The sequence below is a fragment of the Ursus arctos genome, unplaced genomic scaffold, assembly GCF_023065955.2.
Source record: "Ursus arctos isolate Adak ecotype North America unplaced genomic scaffold, UrsArc2.0 scaffold_3, whole genome shotgun sequence".
Taxonomy (NCBI): domain Eukaryota; kingdom Metazoa; phylum Chordata; class Mammalia; order Carnivora; family Ursidae; genus Ursus; species Ursus arctos.
The window spans coordinates 56,628,234-56,651,795 of NW_026622985.1; the positions used below are offsets into that span (position 1 = coordinate 56,628,234).

Sequence of the window (23,562 nt, forward strand, 5' to 3'; positions counted from 1 at the left end):
ATACAGCTCTTCCTTTCCGCAGTGATGGCACACCACTATCATTAATCAGATAAGAATACACATCAGGAGAGAACTTTGAGTCCCCTAGCAAATACTTCATGGAGCCAGTGTGAGCTTGCCAACCAGACTATCATGACTGCAGAAGATACGTTTCCAGGGAATAACTGTATTATACAGTACTTAGCACATTGTGCCCCTCAGGATATGATGATAATTGCCTGTGTACAAGAAAAGGCAATTTTGAAGAAACTGTGACTAAGCTGATTACCAACTGATTCTTTAAATCAGGGCCAGCAAACCATGGCCCATGGGCCAAATCTGGCCCCCTGCCTAATTTTGCACAGCGCATGAGCTAAAAATGGTTTTTACATTTTTAAATGATGAAAAATCAAAAGTAGAATAGCATTTCATGTCATGTGAAAATTACAGAGAATTCAAACTTCCTGTCCCTGAATAAAGTTGTGTTCGAACACAGCATGCCCATTCATTTACGTATCGTCTACAGCTGCTTTTGCACTGAAAGAGCAGAATTCCGTAGTTGTGACAGAGAGCATAAGGCGTGCAGTGGTAAAAACATTTACTATCTGACTTTCTAGAAAAGGTTTGCTGGTCCCTGCTTTAGATTCAGGTACAAGTTACTTGCGTGCACGTCTGTGTGCTTGTTAATGGATAATGCTTTTGTGTTAGAAATATGCCCGGTGTTACGGCAATCAAAGAAACTGCAGAATGCAATCCTCCAGGGGCGCCTGGGTGGCGCAGTCGTTAAGCGTCTGCCTTCGGCTCAGGGCGTGATCCCGGCGTTATGGGATCGAGCCCCACATCAGGCTCCTCCGCTAGGAGCCTGCTTCTTCCTCTCCCACTCCCCCTGCTTGTGTTCCCTCTCTCACTGCTGTCTCTATCTCTGTCAGATAAATAAATAAAATCTTTAAAAAAAAAATGCAATCCTCCAGATCTTTTCATGTCCCTCACTTCCTTCCCAAAATCAGAAGAAAGTTCTCGTGTGAGAAAAATTGGGCTATCAGGAGGGACTATGAGAAATATCATGGGGGTGCCTGGGTGGCTCAGTCGGTTAAGGTCTGCCTTTGGCTCAGGTCATGATCCCAGGGTCCTGGAATCGAGCCCCACATCCGGCTCCCTGCTCAGCGGGAAGTCTGCTTCTCCCTCTGCCTCTGCCTGCTGCTCTGCCTGTGTGCCCTCTTTCTTTCTCTCTCTCTCTCTCTCTGTCAAATAAATAAAAGCTTAAAAAAAAGAAAGAAAGAAATATTATGGTAACAAATGGAGAAGACCTACCTACTGCCTCCAAAAGTTATACATTATGAATCTAATTTGAAGCCCTAAAATAACATCAGTACTATTCCTGTATTCTGAAATTTGAAGTTATTTCCTCTTTGTATGTATTCAAGAAGTCCTTTGAGAGGAAGGAATCTTTATTCTTGTGACCCTTTCAGAGCACAGTGCTGAATCAGATGAGCCCTTTGTTTAGTGACATTATCGCCCTGAATGGTTTTCTTTGGTTTATACTTACATTCAGCTGCCAATAGGATGTGATGAATAATCGATAGTTGGAAGTTAGTAGACTGTCTAAATCTTGACAGGGTATCCTGCTCATGCGTGACAGTTGAATTAACATTTTCAGCTGACTTGACCCTCCTACCTACTAAAATATGTGTGAAAATTTGAAATTAATATAAAAGTCATACCGCCAACCAATAAACAATTATTAGCAGTAGTACCATAACATAGAATTGAAAATGAGAGTCCTTTTGATTCAAAATCCCTCTTCTGTACCCGACTGACCTCAGTTGTCCCTGTTTTGTTCTGTTTCAGAGGTTGAAGGCCGCGTTGACTCACCACCCTGCTGCCATGTCAAATGGGACTATGAGCACCATGGGACACATGATGGAAATGATGGGCTCCCGGCAGGACCAGACGCCGCACCATCACATGCACTCACACCCGCATCAGCACCAGACACTGCCAGCCCATCACCCGTACCCACACCAGCACCAGCACCCAGCACACCACCCTCACCCGCAGCCCCACCACCAGCAGAGCCACCCGCATCATCACTCCCACTCCCACCTCCACGCGCACCCTGCACATCACCAGACCTCGCCACACCCGCCCCTGCACTCCGGCAACCAAGCACAGGTAGACCCTTTTATGATCTCTTTCCCCCTTGTTGTTATCAGTGCGAGCTCTAAGACAGGGCCCATCGGCAGCAACCTGGTTTGATGAGCGTGGGTGGTCTTTCTGACCCTCGGGGAGCTCTGTTCTTTCTTAGGAGATCACGGCCACTGGTGAGACCCTCCCAAATCCTAGGTTCTAGAAATTATATGGTAAATATCAGGTCTAGTCTCTGGGGGCAAATGTAAACTTCAAGTTCTCCAAAATCTGGATTTTTTTACAGTGTGTTACAAAGGTAACTCTAAAAAAGTAATGCTGATGGGAGGATTAGGAAGAATGGAAGCATCTGAAGAAAGATGTGAATAAAGAACGAGAAAAATAAGTTAATCCTAGCCATGGTCTTACCTGCAGTGCTTTGTAATATAGAGACTCAATTTTGGTACCTGTAAAATGGAAGTTACATACAGTGGACAGTCTTCTGAATAACACTAAATGCTAAAATCTAAACAATAACAGTTCCAGGCGGACAAAGAAGCTCGGGAAGGGATGATGGGGCATAAGGTGCTGTGTCAGTGAGGAAGAGAGGTGACTCATGCCACCTAGTGTGAAATGCGTTGGAGGGAGCAGTCAGAGAGCCAAGCTCTGTAGATGATTGGTTCTAGAGAAAGGCCAAATCCCAGGGGTGGAGAGTCACCAGAAGTGGCTAGAAAGAAAGCCAGCATTTAGACGCAACTGAAAGAGGGTTGGGGGACCAGGCAGACGTTATGTCACCCAGCCCAAGAAGAGAGGCGGGTCCGTGTACTCGAGTAAGTTTTAGTAAGTGGATGAAGGGCATGTCTAGGAGCAAGGCAAGCCCTAGACACTTTGGATCTTCAAGCAGGGTGACCTTTGTCAGGCCCCTCCACCCACTCCACACTGCCAGGTTCTGACCGGTTGGGTCAGAGTGGTGTTGGGAGCTTGGAATCGCCAAATAACACTTATTCACCATCTCCTCCATCGCCTGCCTCCGGACCTCACCCTAGGCAGTTTGGGAGCCTTAGAACCCTCACCTCTAACACATACCAAACTTGGACGGCCATCCACAAAATGGGTCATTCACAAGCAACTCTCTGATCTGTTCAATAGATAAGCTTATTCATTAGGTCAGCTTACTTTTGCAAAGGTCATTAGAGGAATTCTATATAGCAAGTAAGAGTGCAGGCTTTGGAGTGAAAAGTCTGTCATTCTTTTCCCACCTTACTTGCTAGGTAACTATGGTCAGTCAGCTAAACTCCCTAAGCCTCAGTCGTCCCACCTGCAAAATGGGATAGTAATAGACAAAACTCATCAACTTTTGGGAGTATTAAGAGAATGGCTGTAAAACCCTTGGCACGGGTATCAGTACATGTTAGCCCTGACTAATTCCAAACTGAAGTTATAGGATAGACGTTTAGCAAGTAATTCAGCAATAAAATGCCGTCCAGAACACCTTTAGTCAAATGCCGCAGTAGGACATGGAGGCAGTTAGAGGGGACCAAGAAAACTAGAAGTGCAAAGATAGGCAAATTCACATGTGAACTTATTAGTTTTAAGGAAAAGCATAGCATCGAGCTTTGGTTGCCTTGTCAGCAAGTTACTTCACAGACAAGTTTAACCGTTAGTTGAATGTAAAAGCTATTCATTAGCTAATTACCAATTAGCCAATTGCCCTCTATTTCAAGTGGCCAATTGTATATGCAATTAGTTAATTGCTATTATAATTAGCTGCACAAACAGTTGCTTTTTAATCACATACTAAAGAAAAAGAGTACAGGTTGCTCTTGTTAAAATTTGAACAAGATCATTCAGACCGTACTCAAAATCCCACTCTTAAATTGTATGAACTTGGCTGGTTACTGAGATCTTGTCATATTGCTTAAGCGTATGATGATTAGAGCATTAGGAACAGAAGTTTATTAAGGCCTTCCTGACTATGAGATTCTAATTTGACTTGGAACACATTAGTCTTTATAAAATAACATTCATTATTTTTTATCAAAAGCTTCAGAGCATCTATGCCAACAGGATTCTATTTTAAAAATAAAATAAGTAACAATAATTACCAGGGACATAAATTCTGGTCTTAGAGTTGCATTTACACTTTTCCTGGCTTCTTAGGATTCTCCTGCATGTAAGGATGTGATTTCAGAGTCCTGGTGTCACTCCTTAGTCACCAGGAATTTCTCTTATCCAAACTACACTTTGAACCTTGAACCTGGAGTGAGCCTGAAACCACCACATAACTTACCCCCTTGGGAAAAGGCACAGGAGAAGTGTCAGAGATAAAGATTGGTTGAAGTTGGGGTGGGGGAATACAGTATCAAATGTGAGGTCTTGGCAATGGAGATTCAAACCCAGTTTTGCCTATTTGAGAATCTTGTCCAGGGCTGATGATTAGACATCACAGATTCTCAAAAAGAAATGATACAGGCAAAAATAACCAAGTTCAAGTTCACAGGTTCCTTCCTAATGCTTTGCTTTGAGGTAGTTAGCTCAGCAGCTAGCATCTGAAATGACAAGTGCTAAACCTTTGCCAGTAACAAGGATTACATCTTCACCAGCCACTCTGTCGAGTAAAAGCTTCGACATTTAGTTTATTTTGTTATTTCTCTGTGATTGGGAGGAAAGGAAACACCAATAAGCAGTTTTAGAAAATGTCTCTGGTTTAAATAAAATTACCAAGATGCAATCCAACTTCAGTCCTGAGCCTCATTCTTCTACAGTGAGTCATATTAGCTTTGATAGAGTTTAGGATTAAAATATATCACTTTCAGTCGGCCGACGTCAACCAGTAGCCGTTATTAGTGCAATTACAGTCATTCTGATTGATTTCAATCATAGAATTGGAATGTGGTAGGAAAGGTTGCCGCACTTTCTTTTAAACACTTTTTTTTTTTTGCCTGTTATTTCTGTAGGTTAAATGTCTCTTGTAAAACAACTTTATAGATATTACAGCCATAAGCCTGAGTGACTGAGAAATGAGAAGAGGGGAAAAATCCTTTATTGAGAGTGAAGAAAGGGGGAAGGAGTACAGGGCATTAGGGAAAGCATTAGGTGTCCAGACACATAAAGAGTCAGTCGTGGAAATTTCACTCAGTGCTGTGTGTCTGCCTCATGAAGGGAAATAAAGCTGTATGGGCAGGAGTCTCCAAAACTCTAGACACTGCTGAGCCCCTTGCAGCTCTTAGAAGGAATCTATAACTGTAGTAAAACCTTTTAATAAAGTGCTTTGCTACTCCTAGGGTTTCCTTACAATGTAAGTAGCGGGGGATTCCCAGCCATCTCTCCCTGTAGCACAGACAAGGTGTATTACAGGTCTCGGGGCTGCTCTGGGCATCCATGGCATGGGCCCCGTTTCTAGCCACCTGGAAAAGGCCTGTCTCCGGCAGTGCTCCAAGGAGCAGGTGGACCCATCTGGAATTCGCAGGTCCAGCTAGGCCCTTTGCATTAAGAACTCTGAAACGGTGAAAATAGGATTTTAGCTGCTTTCTGGGCTTCAAAGGGTTCTTTTGGTAGGAGTCACAGTGGTGATGATGTCCCAGAGGTATGTTCTAGGAACACGGTTTTAACACCAGGAGAGTGAAAGCTCACAACCTTCCCAGAAGGAGTTTTCTGCAGATGACAGAAGACTCATCAATATTGTGACAATAGACCTGATCTCTCTGTTTTCACCTGTAGCCCTGCATTAGCAGTTTAAATTTTTATAAATGCACCTTAAATACAACATGTTGGACATCTGAAGGAGAAAAAAAATGTTTCCTCCGCCATGATTCAGCCAAATGCCTGTCAGGGAAAAATCTATTTGACTCTGTTTCACAAGTCGTTTGTACGTCTTGCCAAAATATTACAGAAGATAGTTCGGCAATGTTTTTTCTTTTCATGAGCATGATTTCATTGTTGACTTCGTTCTTAGAAAACAAGTTCGATCTGCTTACTAAAGCAATCAACTCTCTGTGCTTTGCGTTCCAAAACCAGCTTGGGTTTCCTCTCTCACCCAGCATGTTCCTTCTCTGTCCCCAACACCCTCCTCTCTCTCGTGCCCAGCAGGTCTCACCAGCAACGCAACAGATGCAGCCAACCCAGACAATACAGCCGCCCCAGCCCACAGGGGGGCGCCGGCGAAGGGTGGTGGACGAGGATCCCGATGAGAGGCGGAGGAAATTTCTGGAACGGAACCGGGCAGCTGCCACCCGCTGCAGACAGAAGAGGAAGGTCTGGGTGATGTCACTGGAAAAGAAAGCAGAAGAACTCACCCAGACAAACATGCAGCTTCAGGTGCAGGCCACTGTCTCTTTCCTCGGGACTCAAAGGCCCTGTGTACGGTTGGCATTTCCTGCCCCCGGCAGGCACTTGTTGACCTAAGCAGTAATACAGCACATTAGCCCACAGAGCAACAGCAGGCTTACTCCCCAAGCTTCATTCACTCCCGGACACTGTATAAAACAAATTAAGCATTCAGTTTTAAATCAGCCTGCCTACAAAGTTCTGAGGAGGGAGAACCTGCCCAACTGAGTTACAGGCTTTGGTCAGACGGAGGTTCACACTGCAATGAGCTGTGTTTAACCTCCCTGGCCCTCAGTTTCCTCATCTATAAAATGGGAATGATAACCTCATAGAGTTGTTGGGAGTAATAAGTGAACTAATGTCTACAAAGCAGTTTTCCCGATACCTGGCACGTAATAAATCTTCAGCCCAACGGTACTTCTTTACATTCACGGGGGAGCGGGGGTTGCTTTGACTTCCGCTAGATTACCTCTGTTTTTGTTTACTGGGGGAAAGCAACTTCTATAGTTGTTATTTTGTTCTATAAGAAAAGACACGTCCCCATCTCGTTTTCAAACTCAACAAGATTTGAATCTTGCAGGATTTTTCCCTTTCATGGATGGCTCGATGGGGGACATTTTTCTAACAAGACCCCTTCTAGGAGCATTTGAGAGAAGGGGAGGAAAGTCTAGTATCAGGGCCTCTCCAGCAGACTTCACGCTGTACAAATGATGTGTTCCTCACACGAAAAGGCGTGCCCTCTCCGCCAGCAGAGAAAGAGCACTAAACAGATTACGTGACAAGAGTACAGGGAGAGCAGTAAGAGTTGGGGATTCTAGCCCGGTGCTTCTAGGAGCAGAGAGAAAGGCTGAAGAGTGGAGGGAAGGGGGGAAGGATTGTCCCAAATGGGGAGGATCTTCATTTTAGTAGTTTGTAGGTCACCTTCCCCTTCCCCCATCTGGTTCTCTGTGTGTCCTTAGAAAGGAACAGTAGGGGTGCCAAACCCCCAAAGCTTTTGCATATTCAGTGCATTCAAAGGAAATGGCCTTGGGGCAGCCAATGTATAAATTGAAAATATATAAAGAAAGTTTGAGTTATACATGGACTGCATATGGCTGTTCACATTTTCCCCTAAATGTATCATCCTTTCTGTGATAGACATGAGAAAGAAAATGGGAAACATATCTAGCAGATGTGGGGGAGGTAGTAAGTCCTCAGTGGCTTCTATGTGCATGACGGTGGGGGCTGTGTCTTGTCTTACTGCCCTCTCCCCCTGCTCCCTACCCCCGGTTTCTAGCATAGCGTTGAGCTTACCTGCTGAGTCCCTGAGTGTCTACGCTCAATATCTGCTTGTTGAATAAATGAATGAGTTCCCCATCTCTAGAGTGTCCAAGCACTGGCTGCCTGACCACTTGGCAAGAGTGTGATTGAAGGGAGTCAAGCCACAGTGGGATGGCTGGTCTCTAATACCTCGAAAGTTGTAGCAACTTGAAAATCTGTAGTTCTAGAATGCCCACAGCCACAGTGGTATGTGAGAAGCTTTTAGGTAGAGGATGGTAAGCACTTTTAACATTCAGAGTAATCATATTTTTATTTTTATGTGTATTGAAAAATGTAATTAGAACATCAGGCCTTCAGTTTCACTCTTGGTAAGGATGAGGCTAAAATATTAAATAATGAGTTAATTTGTACAAACATGTTAAGTCAATAAAAACTCTGGTGCATGTGGATCTAGCAAATATTACAGCCACTGGCTCTGCAATGACCGAAGTGTGGGAATCCCTGGAATTCACTACCAGTTCTGAGGTTTGCAAGAGGACCGTGAAAACGGGCAGGATTTCTCAATCTTGGCTCTATTGAATTTGGGGCTTGATCATTGTCCGTTGTATCCTGTTCGTAGGAGATATTCAGTAGTATCCTTGACCTCTATTCACTAAATATGAGTGGCACCCTCTACCCCACCCCCAGCTTGTGACAACCAGAAAGTCTCCACACATTGTCAGACATCCCTTCCGGGGGCAAAATCCGCCCTAGTGATTGAGAACCACTGCCTTAGATGAAGAAGGAGCCATGGATAGCCGGTTGGCGTATATCAGATGCCCACAAATGTTTAAATCAGTTTTAACTAAAATGAGTCCTTGCAGAGGTATTTCAGTGTATTGACTATGGTGCTGGAGCTTGAAAACAGAAAGAGGTCAGAACAGAGATCCAGGAAAAGTGAAGATGCTGGTCTACCTTGTGGTCAGATATGTTCGTGACTTGGCATATGCCTCTATGTTATCGCTCTTATAAAACACCTAAGGTAAATTTACCCTTTACAAGACCCTAATGCACTAATTTTCACCATTCTTTAGAACCAGACATGGCTAAGGAAAAAAGATACTAGGATTCTAGCCCCCAAAAACCAGGGGGGAAAAAAGTTCTATTTGGGCCCATCAAAAGGCCACCAGTATTTTTGGTTGTTAAAGGAGTGCCCGAGGAAGGGACAGTCTCTGAAAAGACTAAATTCTTTGTGTTTTCCAACCCCTGCGTTGCTTCAGAGGGACAGAAACCACAGCCGTCCCGTGTTTTTGGTGATGCTGACTGCTCTGTGTCGTGCCTTGTGATGCTGGAGAGGATAAGCAGATTCTGCTACCTTTGAATGACCCTTTCCCTCCTACTGGACCTTTGTCAAAAGAAAAAGGTGTCTCTCTTGAGCCTGGTCCAGTGAGCCAAATTTTAAGTAAACAGAAATGGAAGGTGCTAAGCAAACAAACTCTAGCCAAACGGAATAGCCAAGGTCTGGATGGCCGGCTGCCACTTTTGAGTTGTTTTTCAGCATAGAACCTTTTAGCTGGGCTGCAGAGTTTCAGATTGGAAAAAATCAGACCTAAGAAAACAAAGTCAAACTCCCAGACTTCATTTCCTTGTCTCACAACAAATCTGTACCCAAGAGGTCAACACAGGTATAGGAATTGAGGGAAAGACTAGAAACCACCCGATCTGACATTTTTGTATAGGGAGAAACTGAGGCCGGGGGGGACATGAGGAGTCTTCTCGAAAGTCACAGAAACAGCATGTAGTAGAATGAGAACCCAAGCAAGTCATCTCTTGACCCAACCCACCACCCTAGGATCTGTCATCGTAGAGAATTCTTAAACTAAAGGAACCCACGTGCTTTTCTCTGACGGAGTAGCTAAGAGCAGCTCCGAATTCATCAGCGACCGATGTGGTGCTCGGCTCAGTGTGCAGTAGACGGTATGGAAATCATCTGGTCGCCCATGGAAATAATTGCTTTTCTTTTTTAGTGCAAAGACACATGGCCTAAGTCGCTGCTGAAATTTTAGACACATGAGCCCAGGTTTGGGACTTGGCAAGAGAATAGGCCAGATGGGAGCTGTTGCCTTACAAATTGAAAGTCCTTTGTTTTAACATGAACCAAACCTGGCCTCAGCTAATCTACAAAAAAGAAAAAATAAGCGGGGAGGGGCTATAGTGTAGCGCCCATTTTGATAATTATTTTTTTGGCACAGACTACTGCTTGCACCAAAAAGCATTCTGGGTTTATCATATTAACAAAACGACATCCCCAAAGCCACAAACTGCAAATGTAGCTTTGAGGGACTTCTTGGAATACTTGTTTAAAGTATTTATTACGGTATTGAATGTCTCTATAGGGGCACCACTTCATCCCCGAGAGAATCTTATGGGTTAAAGAACAGGTTAGTCCAACTGCATCTAGCCTCCGACAGTCCCTATCTCAACGGCTAACTCCTTTGGAGCAGCAAACCCAAACAAGGTTCAAAAAATGAAAAACTGAAGGGCTGATTTCACCAGGATAATTCATACTGATTATTAATACTTGGCTTTTGTAAAGTACTTTTATATGAAGACCTAGAACGATTACTATAACCCATGCAGGGGAGTAAAAAAATTGGTGATTTGCCTCAATTCATAAAGCAAGGTAATTCAGAGTGAGAAAGTGCCTCTGGAAGGCCTGGTTTTTATTTCCCTACTAGAGCTGCGGGCAACATTTTATTTCTTTCATGCATTTTGAAACATTTGCTATCTGGTGGTTCTCTTCCAAAATGAGTTCAAGGTGATTCTGCTTGAGTTCCCTTGAAAAGGATTTTTATTTAAAATACAGTCTGGCATCTCCTATGTCAGTCAGTGTGGAGACTCGAAGACGATTATGCGTGTGCACAGCCCCCCGTCCACCCTGCTTTCTCTAGGACAGTGATTTTCAACCTTTCTTAATCCAAAGTCTCCCTTGTGGAATCTGATGAAGGCTCGACAGACTTTCTCAGCACTATGGACCCATAACAAGGATGCGAGGTTGTGCACTAAACCTAGACTGTAGATGTAGCTTTGGAGTCCACCCTAATAAGATTTGTAAGTATGGGAGGTGCTCAAGAAATACGAGACTCGAAATACAAGCCTATCTGAGAATACCAAAAGTAGTTAACTAATGAATAAAAAATAGAGTCCTTCATTCGATTATTAGGAAGTTAGTTTGCTCCATAGAAGGCGAAACAGAAATACTCAAAAGAATAAACAACTGTGTTGCCGGCGGGAACAAGGGAACTAGTCCCGCCATCTTGCTTTACATTAGTTTGGTGTGGCAGCTGGGGAGGCCAAACCGTATTATTCTGAAACCCCTGTTGAGAGCTCATTTTCCTGCAGGAAGCTGCCCCATGAATTTCTGTTGCTTCTGCAGCCATTGGACTTTGATTTCATCCTTATCTGTAATTACGTGTGTATGATCTAAACAAGAGGCTGAGTGTTCTTCTTTATGGAGAATATTAATTGGCATTCATTTTCCAACCGTAACATAACTAATGTAATTACTAACACATTACTTTAAGAAATATGTCCTTATTCACATGTATCTTTAAACGATGATCAGTTATCACAGTAGTCTTCAGGTTCCTACACTTTTACAGACCCTCAATCTCCCAGGTTCTCAGTTCCTATACTTACAGTGTATTGGTTTATTAATAAAGTGCTTTGCTAGCCATAGACAAAGTGTGCCACTCAAGTCATTGATTTTGTATGGGCCTTTGGTTAGAGGCCAAGACACCACATATGCCATTCATGGTGTGATTGGTGCTGTTTTATTGTGGCCTCTCCTGGAAGCAAAAGGTTTATTGGGAAACAATTTGGGGTGTGCCAAGTATTGTAGGCAGTTAGCTCCTTGTGATTGCAGAAGCTCCAAATACAGAATTCAAAGTGTTTTTTTAAGGAAGGGTCATGAACACTTTGTGCCTAGGAGATCGAACACTACCTAGAAAAGGTGGGACAGAGCAGGACATAGTTGGGGAAGAAACGGAGACTAAAATCAACCTCTCCAAGATGGCCACCAGGTGGGATTTTTTTTTTTTTCTTCTAGAAGTGTAAGAAAGCAAGAGAATCTTGTTTTGTTTTATATCTTTCCTTATTTGTTGTTTCCTAGGTCATGGAAGAAAAGTGTGGGAGGATTTAGTAAAATTGGAGCTTGACTCCATTTTCTAAGAACAATTGTCTGCATTATCTGCAGCTAAGCTTAGGGTGCAGTTGTGTCTTAGTGGTTCTGATTTTGGACAAGTGCTGTATCTATAATCCAAATGCAAATAATATAACATTTCATTTTGAGGCCAAATATATATATTTTTTTTCTCCATTTTCATTTTGTTTTTGTTTGTTTTGTTTTGAAGATTTATTTAATTATTTGCCAAAGAGAGAGAGGGAGAACAAACAGGGGGAATGGCAGGCAGAGGGAGAAGCAGGCTCACTGCTGAAGAGCCCGATGCAGGACTCGATCCCAGGACCCTGGGATCATGAGCTGAGCCAGGGGCAGATGCTTAACCTACTGAGCCACCCAGACATCCCTATTTTGTTTTTTAAACCAGGGGTTGCCTTCTGTTGAACAGTTTAAAAGTAACTTTGTTTTACACATGCCATTTTAAGCAAAGGGAATCTGGGAAAAGCAAGGAAGGCTGTCTGAGTTTAAATGGGCATAAAATCAAAGAAGAAAGAATTAGTATTTAAGGCTACAATAAGTTGTCCTATAAATAAAGTTGTCCCACTGACCCCAGAATTGACAACGGTCAATTTTGGCTTTGATAGGGCCCCTTACCAGTCATACTCCCTTGGAGGTGGGCGATGGAATTCACCTTCCTGAATGTTTTCAGATTAAGAGCAATTAAGCCATTTGTCATTAATGCTAATTTCTCAGATAGGCATTTTTATTTTGTAAAATTTGGAGAAGAGAAAAGCTTTTGTAGATGAGATTCTTACTATTTTGTTATTTACGTTACTCAACATTTGATTACTTATGTTTTGCAAATGAATTTGGAAATGCGGGGTATTCTTTAAAACAAGTTTCAAAAATATTTTTTAATTAACTTTTAGAATCCCAAACTTACTTTTTTAGGTGATAAATACATGCCTGAAAAGCCAAGTTCAGAACAAAAGCGTACATACAGGCTTAATGACAGCAATGTTAGAACACCCTTTTCTGTGTGCATGTTTTTTGAAAGTCTCCCACATGTGGAGTACAATGGCTGGCAGCCACAAATGAACATTGGCCAGAGAGAGGGTATTATTTATCAACTATAAAATGGCTTGTTTGAGATAGTGCTATGTTTACAGTTTACTTTTATCAAGTGGAAGCACCTTAGAACCAACCAATCTATTCTACATTTATATTTGTAGACAGTGGTGCCAAGTACATTATTCTACAAAGCCATGAATCAGTCTTTGTGAATTATTACATAAAGTGGAGATTCGAGGCACTTATCTAAGTAAATAAGAAACACACACACGCACACACACACACACACGCAATCCACAACACCCTGGTATTAATGGCAGAAAGAGTTTATAGACTGAAATTAGCCAAACTAGTTAATGAACCAAATTCATTTAATCATAGCCAAAACTTCAGTGCCCCTCGCCTTCCTGGGCTGACCTCATCCCACCAGGAGAGCATCAACATTTGTTCCATGTGCTTCCATGCCTTCTACTAAGCAGACATCAGGCAGGGATGTGCTCTGTTGAACTACAGCCCATTTGGAAATTCTTTTGGGAAATCTGATGGTAGATCGGTTGGCTAATTCTGAGGGCATTTCAGTTTGAAGCCACTAATTCTGCCGCTCAGTTCTTCCCAATGCATGGGCAGCGTTCACTTTCTTTGCATATTGAATGTCAACCCGAGCTTACCGGTGTGAAGATGATTAGTATGAATAGCTAAATTCAGTGATTGCTCAGCATGGGCTAGGCAGTATTTTCAGTGTTTTATATCTATTGCCTCATTCAGGCTTCACAACAACTCAAAGAACTTTATTCCGGTTTGATCCCCAATTATAAACAAGGTCGCTGAAGTTCAGCTGACTTATGTTTCCTGTCTAGAGTCACCCAGTAAGTGTAGAGTGGAGATTCCCACCCAAGTCACCTGGCTCCAGAGTCCACCACCTAAAGGGTGTGTTCTGGACTTTTAATAGGATTCAGCTCTTGAGTTAAAGTCTGGTCTTTTCAAAAAGTGCCTGATAAATGTGAGGACCAAATTAAGGGCAGGCTACACACTTTCAGGTGAATCCCATTAAATATTATCCTTAATGTCATTCAGACACAACAGAAAAGTTTGCCAATATCACTGTTGAATATGCATGGGGACTTGTACTCTCTGGTCTTTTCAACACAACTTTGATATGTCTCTTTCCAGAATGAAGTGTCCATGTTGAAAAATGAGGTGGCACAGCTGAAACAGTTGTTGTTAACGCATAAAGACTGTCCAATAACAGCCATGCAGAAAGAATCACAAGGATATCTAAGTAAGTCGTTGACTTTTTTTCTGAGTGTCCAATTTTTTTGCCACTAATTTTGCATTGGATTTTATTGAAAGAGCAAAAGTAAAGTGTAGATTGCACACCCCGGCAGATAACGTACTAGAATTCTTCGGTGGCTGCCAGGCTATTGCACCAGGGGGCTCCTTCTTTTCTGACCCCATCCCCATGCCCACCACCTCCCGATAATTTCTGGTTAGACTTTCCCTGGCATTTCACATTGTAAAATCCTACCGAATTCCAGTTCTGCAGCCAGTGGAAAATAGCTTGCGGGAGCCCACTACCAGTGGGCTAGCTGTCTTCCAGAGAAATCCATGGGCTGGGGTAGAGGCATTGAGTGAATCACATCCAGTGCCTTAAGGTATGCTGCCTGTTGTTCACTGGGCTGAAAAGCTAGTGACCTTGTCTTAGTTTTCCAATAAGTAAAGTGAATCCCTTTCTCTAGACCCCAGTTTCTGCATCTAGAATGTCAATAAGTTAAATACGAGCTGAGGTGGGGGGATGGGAGGAGCAGGGATTCATGGCTGAAGGTCAATTTATTTTCAAATAATTTTTTAGATTGAGCAACACAGATTCTCCCACCACATGTGAGTATTTTTCCACATTTGATATATGGATGGCTATTTGAAGATACAAACATGGGGAAGTTCCCATACCAAGATTTGAACACATGAAATCATGTTGCTGGTATAGAAAGCATGGCTTTGCTTGTAGCTATAAAGTGGGAAGGCATAGCTTTTGACTACAGTTTAAAATAAAGTTTTGAAATTAACGTCCAGGAGCAAATGTGTGAAACTCTCCTGTTTCTAGTAAACACGTAGTAATGTTTCCCTGAGTAGCCCACAGGTCCACCCGAGAAGAGCTATATTGGTGTGTGTGTGCTTTCTCCTAGGTCCCGAAAACAGCCCTCCTGCCAGCCCCGTCCCAGCTTGCTCCCAGCAGCAGGTCATCCAACATAATACCATCACCACTTCCTCCGCCGTGAGCGAGGTGGTGGGGAGCTCCACGCTCAGTCAGCTTACGGCTCACAGAACAGACCTGAATCCCATCCTTTAAAATCTGCCGGTGGGTCAGACCTTGCCTCCAAGAAGAGCTGTCGCGTTATCATGCGTCCTTTCTTTTAAGGGCATTTTTAGAATTAACTCCGACCTGGAAGACTCCTCAGCCCTCAGAGACTGGCTTTCATTTTTATAGTTACTATGGAAACGTCGTCTTTTATACTTAGTTATATAAGAAAAAAAGGGAGTTATGCAATTAATTAATCTATCAGCTTGGGAAATGCTTTGGTGCTTTTCTCCAATTTTCTGGTACCAGTTAACTTGTTTATAAACTGAACTCTTTCTGTATATAGACACGGTTTCATTCTTATCAGTCCAACCCTTTGCCTGAAACATTGACTCTTGTTAAACCGCAGCTTTTAGCCAAAATGAGGCGTACCTAGATGTCACATAAACGGATGCAAGGTAACTGGATGGTGAGTCTGATGACATCGTAACGTGTGTTGAGTTTGCGCTGTGATGTCGCCAGCGTTCCAGAAAAACACAGAGCCTTTTCCACATTTTTTTCTCTTCCTATAAAAAATTATAAGATCCGTTGATGTCCACATAAAACCACCAAGCATCTTGCCCCTTCTCCTCCTCCTCTTGGTCCACTTCCTCGAATTATCCTCTGATTTCCTCCAGTCTTCCTTTCCATTTCCACTTTTTCCTGGGCTCCCTGTGTACTCTTCATTTTTACTTTCTTCTGTTTTATTTTTCCCCCTTTACCATTGCAGGTAAAGAAGAAAGTAATGCTTAAAGGAAAAAAAAAAAAAAAGCAAATCTCAAAAATATGGATCTAGCCATTGCTTTCCTTACCCGTGACCCACAGCTGGAGTTCATTCACCTCTTGCTTTTTACAAAATGGTAAGCAGGAGATGTTTAATGTGCCTGATTTAATGCTTTTAATAATCAGAGCAAATAAAACATGGCTTAGCCATAGGTGAAGCACTGTTGAACGCCAGCTGTGGAGACACTGGGGAAGGGAGCCCTGTAAGCCTCGATTGTGAAGGTCCAACTCATGATGCGGGTTATAACATCACACCCTCGAATTACAACTGCTTTTATATGGCCTGTCCATGAGGTTGAAAATCCATATACTATATAATAATTCCGAAGGGCTGTATTCACTACACAGATTACATTGTTCAATCATCAGCTGCTAATAGACTAAGATTTATTTTTTTTTTTTTTCTTAAGCCTATGGAACTGGCTTTGCTGTTCTGGTGGGTGAACGTAGACGCACCACTGGAGGAACAAAGAGAGAAAGAAAACCGAATGTTTCCATAGCGGTGCTTTCAGCCCTCCCAGAACAGCCAGAGCCTTCTTTGGCTGCTGAAAGAATTCCATGGATGTGGCTACTCTACTCTTCTGAATAATTCTGATTTATAGTTCCAACAACTTTCATCAACTTGCCCATTATGGAAAGCAGATAGTCCCGAACCACAGTTGTGCCTCCTTGAAACAAGCCATTCTACTGTGCTAATATTTTAATATCACATCTTGCAAGTAACGGGGCGAACGTTTCCGTCTAGCAGTCTAGACAGGTGCTGGTCTTCCATCTCCATGTGAATGCTTGACCTCCTCACACGAGAGTGAGTGGGTGGGTGTGTGGGTGTGTGTGTGCGCGTTCGTGGGATTTAAAATAATAGTATTTTACAAAAGGTGTAGCTTTTCTAAGAGTTCAGCAAAGGGAAAGACATATATGGGTGTGTGTCTCTGTGTTTCTCTCTCACTATAGCGTAAGAATCTATTTTGGAGAAAAAAAATATGAGGGTCGTGAAGCATGATTTTTATAACTAGTTTCAGTTTTATCTAAAAACTTACTTTTTGAATCAGTATTTATCAGCAATTTTTTTTTTTTTATGTATGCAGTGCTTTCAAAAGAAAGTTTTGAGTGTCCAGGGAAACTGGACTATGTGGTCTAGAAATCAAAACAAAACAAACACACACACACACACACACACACACACACCAAAAACAAAAAAAAGAAAAAAGAAAAATGCAAAGGATTTTCTATTATATTTTAGACAAACATATCTTTTTTTAAGTATTTTAAATACTCAATTCATAGTTCCGTTTTGCATCCCGGCGGTAACAGCTGAATGGTTGAACCTAAGGGGCTTCCTAAGAAATATTTAAGATATATCTGTATTCTGATATTAAATTTAATTTTTTCAAAACTCCTTTCTAGGACCACGTATGTGTCTTTCTAAAAAAGAAAAAGAGCTCATTGAAATGTTTGCTTGGGTGTTAAATTCTTTTATGTTTTTCTTATTTTTTGCTATAAGTAAACAAAAACTTTTCTTTCTTTACTGCATGCATAGCACTTAATGAAATGGATTTTTTAAAAATCCACTGGTAATATCAGAATGTCCAGGGAGTGGGCTGTCACTAGAATTATGGTTTACTTTACTTCGGTTCCACCTCTTGATTGAATATTTCGTTGTTACACTGAAAAGCCTCTGTAGTGAAGAACTTGCCTGAGTTTTCCTAATTCAGCAACTTGACAGTTTGACTGATGTGCATTATACAGAGCTCAATTATGTCTGTTTTTTATGCTAAGTAGGCAAACCAACCACACACACACACACACACACACACACACACACACACACGTTAGCAAACAGCCCTCAACGTATAATTAGAATAAACTGTCTTCTTGTTTTACTTAGAGGCTTTAGGTATGTTCATTAGCAGTGTGGAAATACACTCAAATGGAAGACGCCAGCTCGTTGTCAGAGCGTCTTGAAACCCCGAACAGAAAGACTCATTGGTCAAACCCAGTTGGGTTTATCAATATTAAGCACTTCACCGGAAGAAGGTCCAGCCTTCACCAGACCCTAGAAAAATCAGTCTGCCTGAAAATCCCTCCGTGTCCTCCATTTTTTGCCAGTCTGGGAAAGCATCTTTTTTCTGCCCCATTCTCCTCTCCCACGCAGTTCCTGGGTCATCCACCTATATCTTCACGGATCCATTGGAATGACCTTCAGAGCACCCATCCTGCTCTGCAAGATGGGAAGGGCCCTGCAACACTGCCTCTCCTCATTCATGTGTGGGTTTTTTTATTGGCAGCATCTGCCTTTGAAGTCACTGCCAGCCTACCTGGAAATTTCTACAGTGCTTCCCCTGCCTTATGTGATGGGATTTGACTTACATAGGTACCCCTGATGGCGTTTCTACCAGCTGATCCTGAATTGAGGCGTCCACATCTTATTTCTTCTTAAGACATTTCCCAACATATGATGCCAGGACAGGTGGAGTGAAATCCTAGCCATGGATGAACGTACTCATTCTAAAGCCTGTGTTAAGCTGATGTTTTCCCTTCACGCCCGACTCATCCCCCCCCCACCTCCGCATCAGTGTGTGCGAGGCCCCCGGTAACGCGGCCCGCGGGAGATAGCACTTTGTGCCGTATCACTGAATGAACTGTGCTCATTAGGGTGACTGACTTGGAGCACATGCTCTCTGGAGCCTTATCCGGTCGGAGAAATCCAGGGCAGCGCATGTGCTGAACAGAGGGGCATAGGGGGTGAGGGTTCAGGTGCTTTGCTTGCCCGTTAAGTAAATTTCAGTGCGTCAGTTGAGTTTGCCATTAAAATCTGAAACCAGCGGCGGTGAAAGACCAGCCTTTGGCTGCGGAGCTTGAAGCATCAGTAACTGCTCTCAAACCAGCCATCCAGTTAGGGTAGAATGTGCTTCTTTCTGGTTAATAAAAACCATCTAAGAAAATATATATGTATGTATGTGTGTGTGTATACAGTGGAATTCAAGGACCAAAGCAAAATTTGAACAGGAATCTATTAATTTAGAATTTTATAAGATATTTATTAATAAATGTTATTTTAAAACATTCCATTTGAACAGTATTCTTCTGTAGGGTCTGCTTGTTTTTAAAGTATTAGTTCCTAATAAACTACGCTAGTTTGTATATCTTCATTTTTCAGGGTTTCAAATGGCTATTCTCCATCCTTTGGTGGAAATGTTTTGCTTAGGTCCCTGTGCATAGAAATTTCGAGGATTTTTATTGCTCTGTGAGTTATGTTGTAATCTATGTTCTGAACAGTTTTTTTAAACATTTATTTCTTTTTTTTTTTAATTTTTAAAGTAAGCTCTTTAGGAAGCAGAGTTCAGCTAAAGGGAATCAGTAACTATAACTGGAACAGCTTTCTTGTAAAAGCGTAGAAACAACTTCATCTCCGCTTCTCTGCACCCCACCCCAATTTCCTAGAATGCCTTGCACTATTCAGCTTCCTTAGTGCTCTTTTTGTCCCGTCCCAAACAATGTGCCGTAGCTTTAAGCCATTCAAGTTCCATTATGCAGTATATCTGAGAAGGAAAAGGGAACAACCCATTTAAATTTGAATAAAACTGTGCCTATGCGAACAGTAGCAATTTAGAGCCTCTCTTCTGCTTTTAAAATAATTTATATTTTAAAATTGCACTTTAGCTTTTTTGATGCCTTTCTGTTTCTCTTGTTCTCCCTCTCAAAGCCCCTCCCTGTCCTCAGACTCGCCTTCTGCTCGCCCCTTTCCAACTCCCCACCCTTCCCCTCAGGCTCTGAGCTGCATCATTTAAAATACTTTACAGAATATTTGCACCAGGTACATGTGCGTGCGTTCTTAGTATCCTAGCAAAGACATGTTCCTCACATCAGCCTAGATAAAGCCTGCTACGAGAAAACCAAGGAGAAGAGCCAGTTTATACTCTTTAACCCTTTATTCATAGCATGTTTTTTTTTAAAAAAATGTTATATTATGCAACAGATGTGAGGCAGCAGCTAAGCTACACTTAAGAATTTTCTATCTCATCCTCCAAACCAAAGTGTCCTGAATGAGCCAGGAGACTTACTCTTTTGCGCACCATGGTGCATGTGGACTGTTGTCCCAGCCGTCGTCTCTCGGAGGCTGCTGAGATGACAGGGGCCCTCTCTATTTCATTCCTGGGTCTCAAAAATACAGTGTTGCCTTGTGATGTAATTAGGGACAGCACCTCTATTTTACAATGATAATCTGAGAAAGGACAAGAAGACACTGAAGCAATAAACTCACCAGTAAAATTCAATACCAAAACAAAGAAATGAAAAACAAAAACGAAAGCCCTAGCTCATCATGTTATGAAAATGAAAAAGTGTATGTCCGCTCAAAATATTTTACTATTTCTTGTGGAGTTTTTCAGTGATGTAATGCTTATAGCCAAATTGCTTAAAGAGTGTTTATATATTTTTTTCCTTATAAATTGTCTATTTTTAAAAAAAAGAAAAGAAGAAACTATTTACCACAAGTTGAAGAGGGGGGTAAGGCCAAATTGCCAGCATTCGTTAAAAGATTCATATTCCTAAGTGGCACTCTGATACGTTTCCAAGCTTATCATCAGAGGGGAATCAGTAACGATCAGCTATTGTATTTCGACCAACTTATAATATGTAGCTCATTAGAAACGAGGACTTAGAAAGCTCTTCATAAGCCATTTAGGATTTCTTACATTGAGTTTCATATTCTAGAACTTTTTAGGATTTTTTAAAAAAGAGAATCATCTTAGCCTCAGGACTGAGAATGTGGAACCTGAATAAATTAGCTTTAAGTATATCATTAAAATCTTATGCACAATAAGCTCATTAGATGCTAGTTGGCTCCTTTAGAGTACCAATGCCAGTGATGAGATAATGGAAGGTATCAGCAGTGCTGCAGTGGAGGGGGTTTCGGAGAAGGGACCCTTCCCAACCAGCCAGCCAGCCAGCGGAAGAGAAGACCTACTCACCCTCTTTCCTTCTACGTTCTGCTAAATCACACTTGCCTCGGAGAGAGGAGTTCTGCCTTTGAGGATTGTCTTAGAGAAATGATAAGCTTGAAATGTTCTCCCTGGAGAGGACATGGGGTTTGGGATCTTCTGAAAAGGCCCAGAAAAATGGCTCCGTTCAAACACAACGTTCTAGGACAATTGGAATATAAATATTGTCCAAAACTAGAACTTAAAAAAAAAAAACATTTAACCTTGTGCAAAGTAAGTGCTAACTAAGGAAGTCCCAAAAAAAAAAAAAAAAAAAGGTGCTGTCACTTTAAGTTCTGGACTTGGGGGTTGTTTGTAATTGTAAACAGCAAAGCATTTATGTTTGTCTGTCTATTTGTAAAGCAACCACCTTCCTTACTGGAAGGAGAAAAAAAAATTGGGGGTACATACATGTAAATACTTGCTGCAGCATTTAATATGTTCAATTTTATGTTAAGCTTTTTGTTGCATCGTGAACACATTTATTGTTACCAATGGACAATGAGTTCATTAAGACTGTTCAACTAGGTCAGATTTTTACATCTCTTTCGAGCAAGAGGAGACAAGATTTTGTGCATTTGTACAAATGTTAATAATATCACTGCAATTCCAATATAATAAAGCACTCAAATGCAAATAATACATGTAACTTTTGTATGATGAAATTCGGGTTTGGGGATAATGGTATCTGTTCTGCACATAGTCTCATTCCTGCCTTGTAAATCAAGGCTTGGTCTTTCGGGGTCATGATTCTCTACAGACAGAAGGAGGTGAGATTTTCTCCTTCCTAGACCACCACCATGCTCCCACTGCCTCCTCTATCCAACTTCCCAGCTGAGGCCACCAGTCTAACACATTCACAGTGGGTTGGCCACACAGCTAAACTTCACTTTGCGGTCAACAGATTTTAGCAGTCCAGAAGAACAGCCAGCATAAGTTCATGTTCGAGATGTCTAGGAGCCAAGAAGCACATGCTGGCCACTCAGGCAATCAAATCCTGGAGTTCCCTGCTCGGCTTCCAGAGAAGTCCTAAGGACAGTCCTGGCCCCATTAGATGTGCACTCTTCCAGATATCTCCCTTCCTTCCTCTTCTACCTTTTTTCCCTCCATGTCTTTTATTAAATGTTTTAGTCACTCTTCTCCTTCCCTTACGTTCGATGACTGATCCATCAGCGTGGCCAGAATCCAACCACCGTTGATCACGGACTTCACTGTTACAGTTCCGTCCAAACTACCAGCACCTCTCACCTGGATTATTGCAACATTCTCCTACCTGGTGGCCAGAGGGAAACTTTGAAAAGGGAAATCAGACCATGTCCCTCCACTGTTCAAAACCCTATAAGGACTTCTCCCCTCCTTCAAAGCAAAAGCCAAATTCCTTACTACCAAGTTCTATAAAGGCCCTCCATGACCTGCCCCCTCATTGTTTCCCTGAGCTCATCTCCTACCATTTTCCTTCCCGCCCGACCCCCGCCAACCTCTCCAGCTCCACTGATATCCTTGAGGTTCCTCAAACATTCCTCTACCCAGAATATTCTTCTCCCAAATGTCAGCATCACTTCCTCACCTGCCTCCCAACTAGTTAAGCCTTTCCTGACCATCCTATATAAAATTACGCCACCTTCATTCTTCATTCTCACCTGCCTGGCACAGACTTAATTTTCTGTAGCATTTACGTACATCTAACATAATTTTTATTTAGTTGTTATTTTTTTATTGTCTGTCTCCTCTAAGTAGAATGTAAGCCCCACAAGAGCAAGGGCATTTTCTATTTTGTTCACCCTTGTGACCCAAGATCTAGAACAGTCATACACCATGGGCCCACAATAAACATTTGGGGAATGGATAAGCTTCTGTTTTCTTTCTGTCCTCTTTCTTGATCTCAGAATACTCCAACCCAACCACCTGGTCCTGTGGCCCCAACAGTCATATTTTAAAATCAAATACCAGGAAGTGTCATCTGACACATAGTCTGACAGGATATTTGAAATTGGGACAGAAACAACAATTTGGGGGGAGAATATGACTGCTGTTCTAATGGCAATCCCATCTGTTACATTTACATTTAGACCACTCACTACACTCGTAGTTCCCAGGAGAGTCTTTCTAATGCCCATCCCACGCTCATTTGCAGTTTCAAAGCCATTACTAATTGGTTAAAAAAATTGTTATGATCCCACATTTATACTCGGAAGATAGGCAGCTCTAATCTCCATTCTATGTTTCATCCCTTTGTCTCTGGAGCTTCATAATGTCCTTTTATCATATACTCGCTATTGTGGTCGGTTATTGGTTGGTTGCTGGATCATATTTTAATTTTGCATTACATATTTTCTTATCCAACGAAAACAGGGTTTTATCAACACAACATGCCTTGTGGTTTGGAACCTAAGTATCTTCACTATGAGATCATAAAACTCTGGAGCACGATGAGCCCCCTTTTCAAAGTAATTGAAAACAAGACACTTTCTGAGATCTGTTCCCATGGCAGTAATGCTGATTTTATCAGAACAGACATGAAAATTAGGCCTCAAAAGAGAAAAAAA

General features: G+C 42.1%; 1 protein-coding gene across 7 annotated transcripts in view; it reads left to right on the plus strand.

Annotated features, from left to right (window-relative positions):
• CREB5 (cAMP responsive element binding protein 5) overlaps positions 1 to 21,658 on the plus strand; it is a 397,331-nt gene extending 375,673 nt beyond the window's left edge. For 3 of the 7 annotated variants that reach the window (XM_026508437.4, XM_048212879.2, XM_048212881.2), the window contains 4 exons: positions 1,828 to 2,151; positions 6,193 to 6,420; positions 14,090 to 14,198; positions 15,103 to 21,658. In XM_026508437.4, the coding sequence (XP_026364222.1) occupies positions 1,828 to 2,151; positions 6,193 to 6,420; positions 14,090 to 14,198; positions 15,103 to 15,266 (825 nt within the window). In that variant the 3' untranslated portion in view covers positions 15,267 to 21,658. Of the gene's footprint in view, positions 1 to 1,827; positions 2,152 to 6,189; positions 6,421 to 14,089; positions 14,199 to 14,768; positions 14,798 to 15,102 lie in introns of all 7 variants that reach the window. The other 4 variants (XM_048212878.2, XM_026508448.4, XM_026508456.3 and 1 more) reach the window with 3 other exon arrangements.
• The last annotated feature ends 1,904 nt before the right edge of the window (positions 21,659 to 23,562 follow it).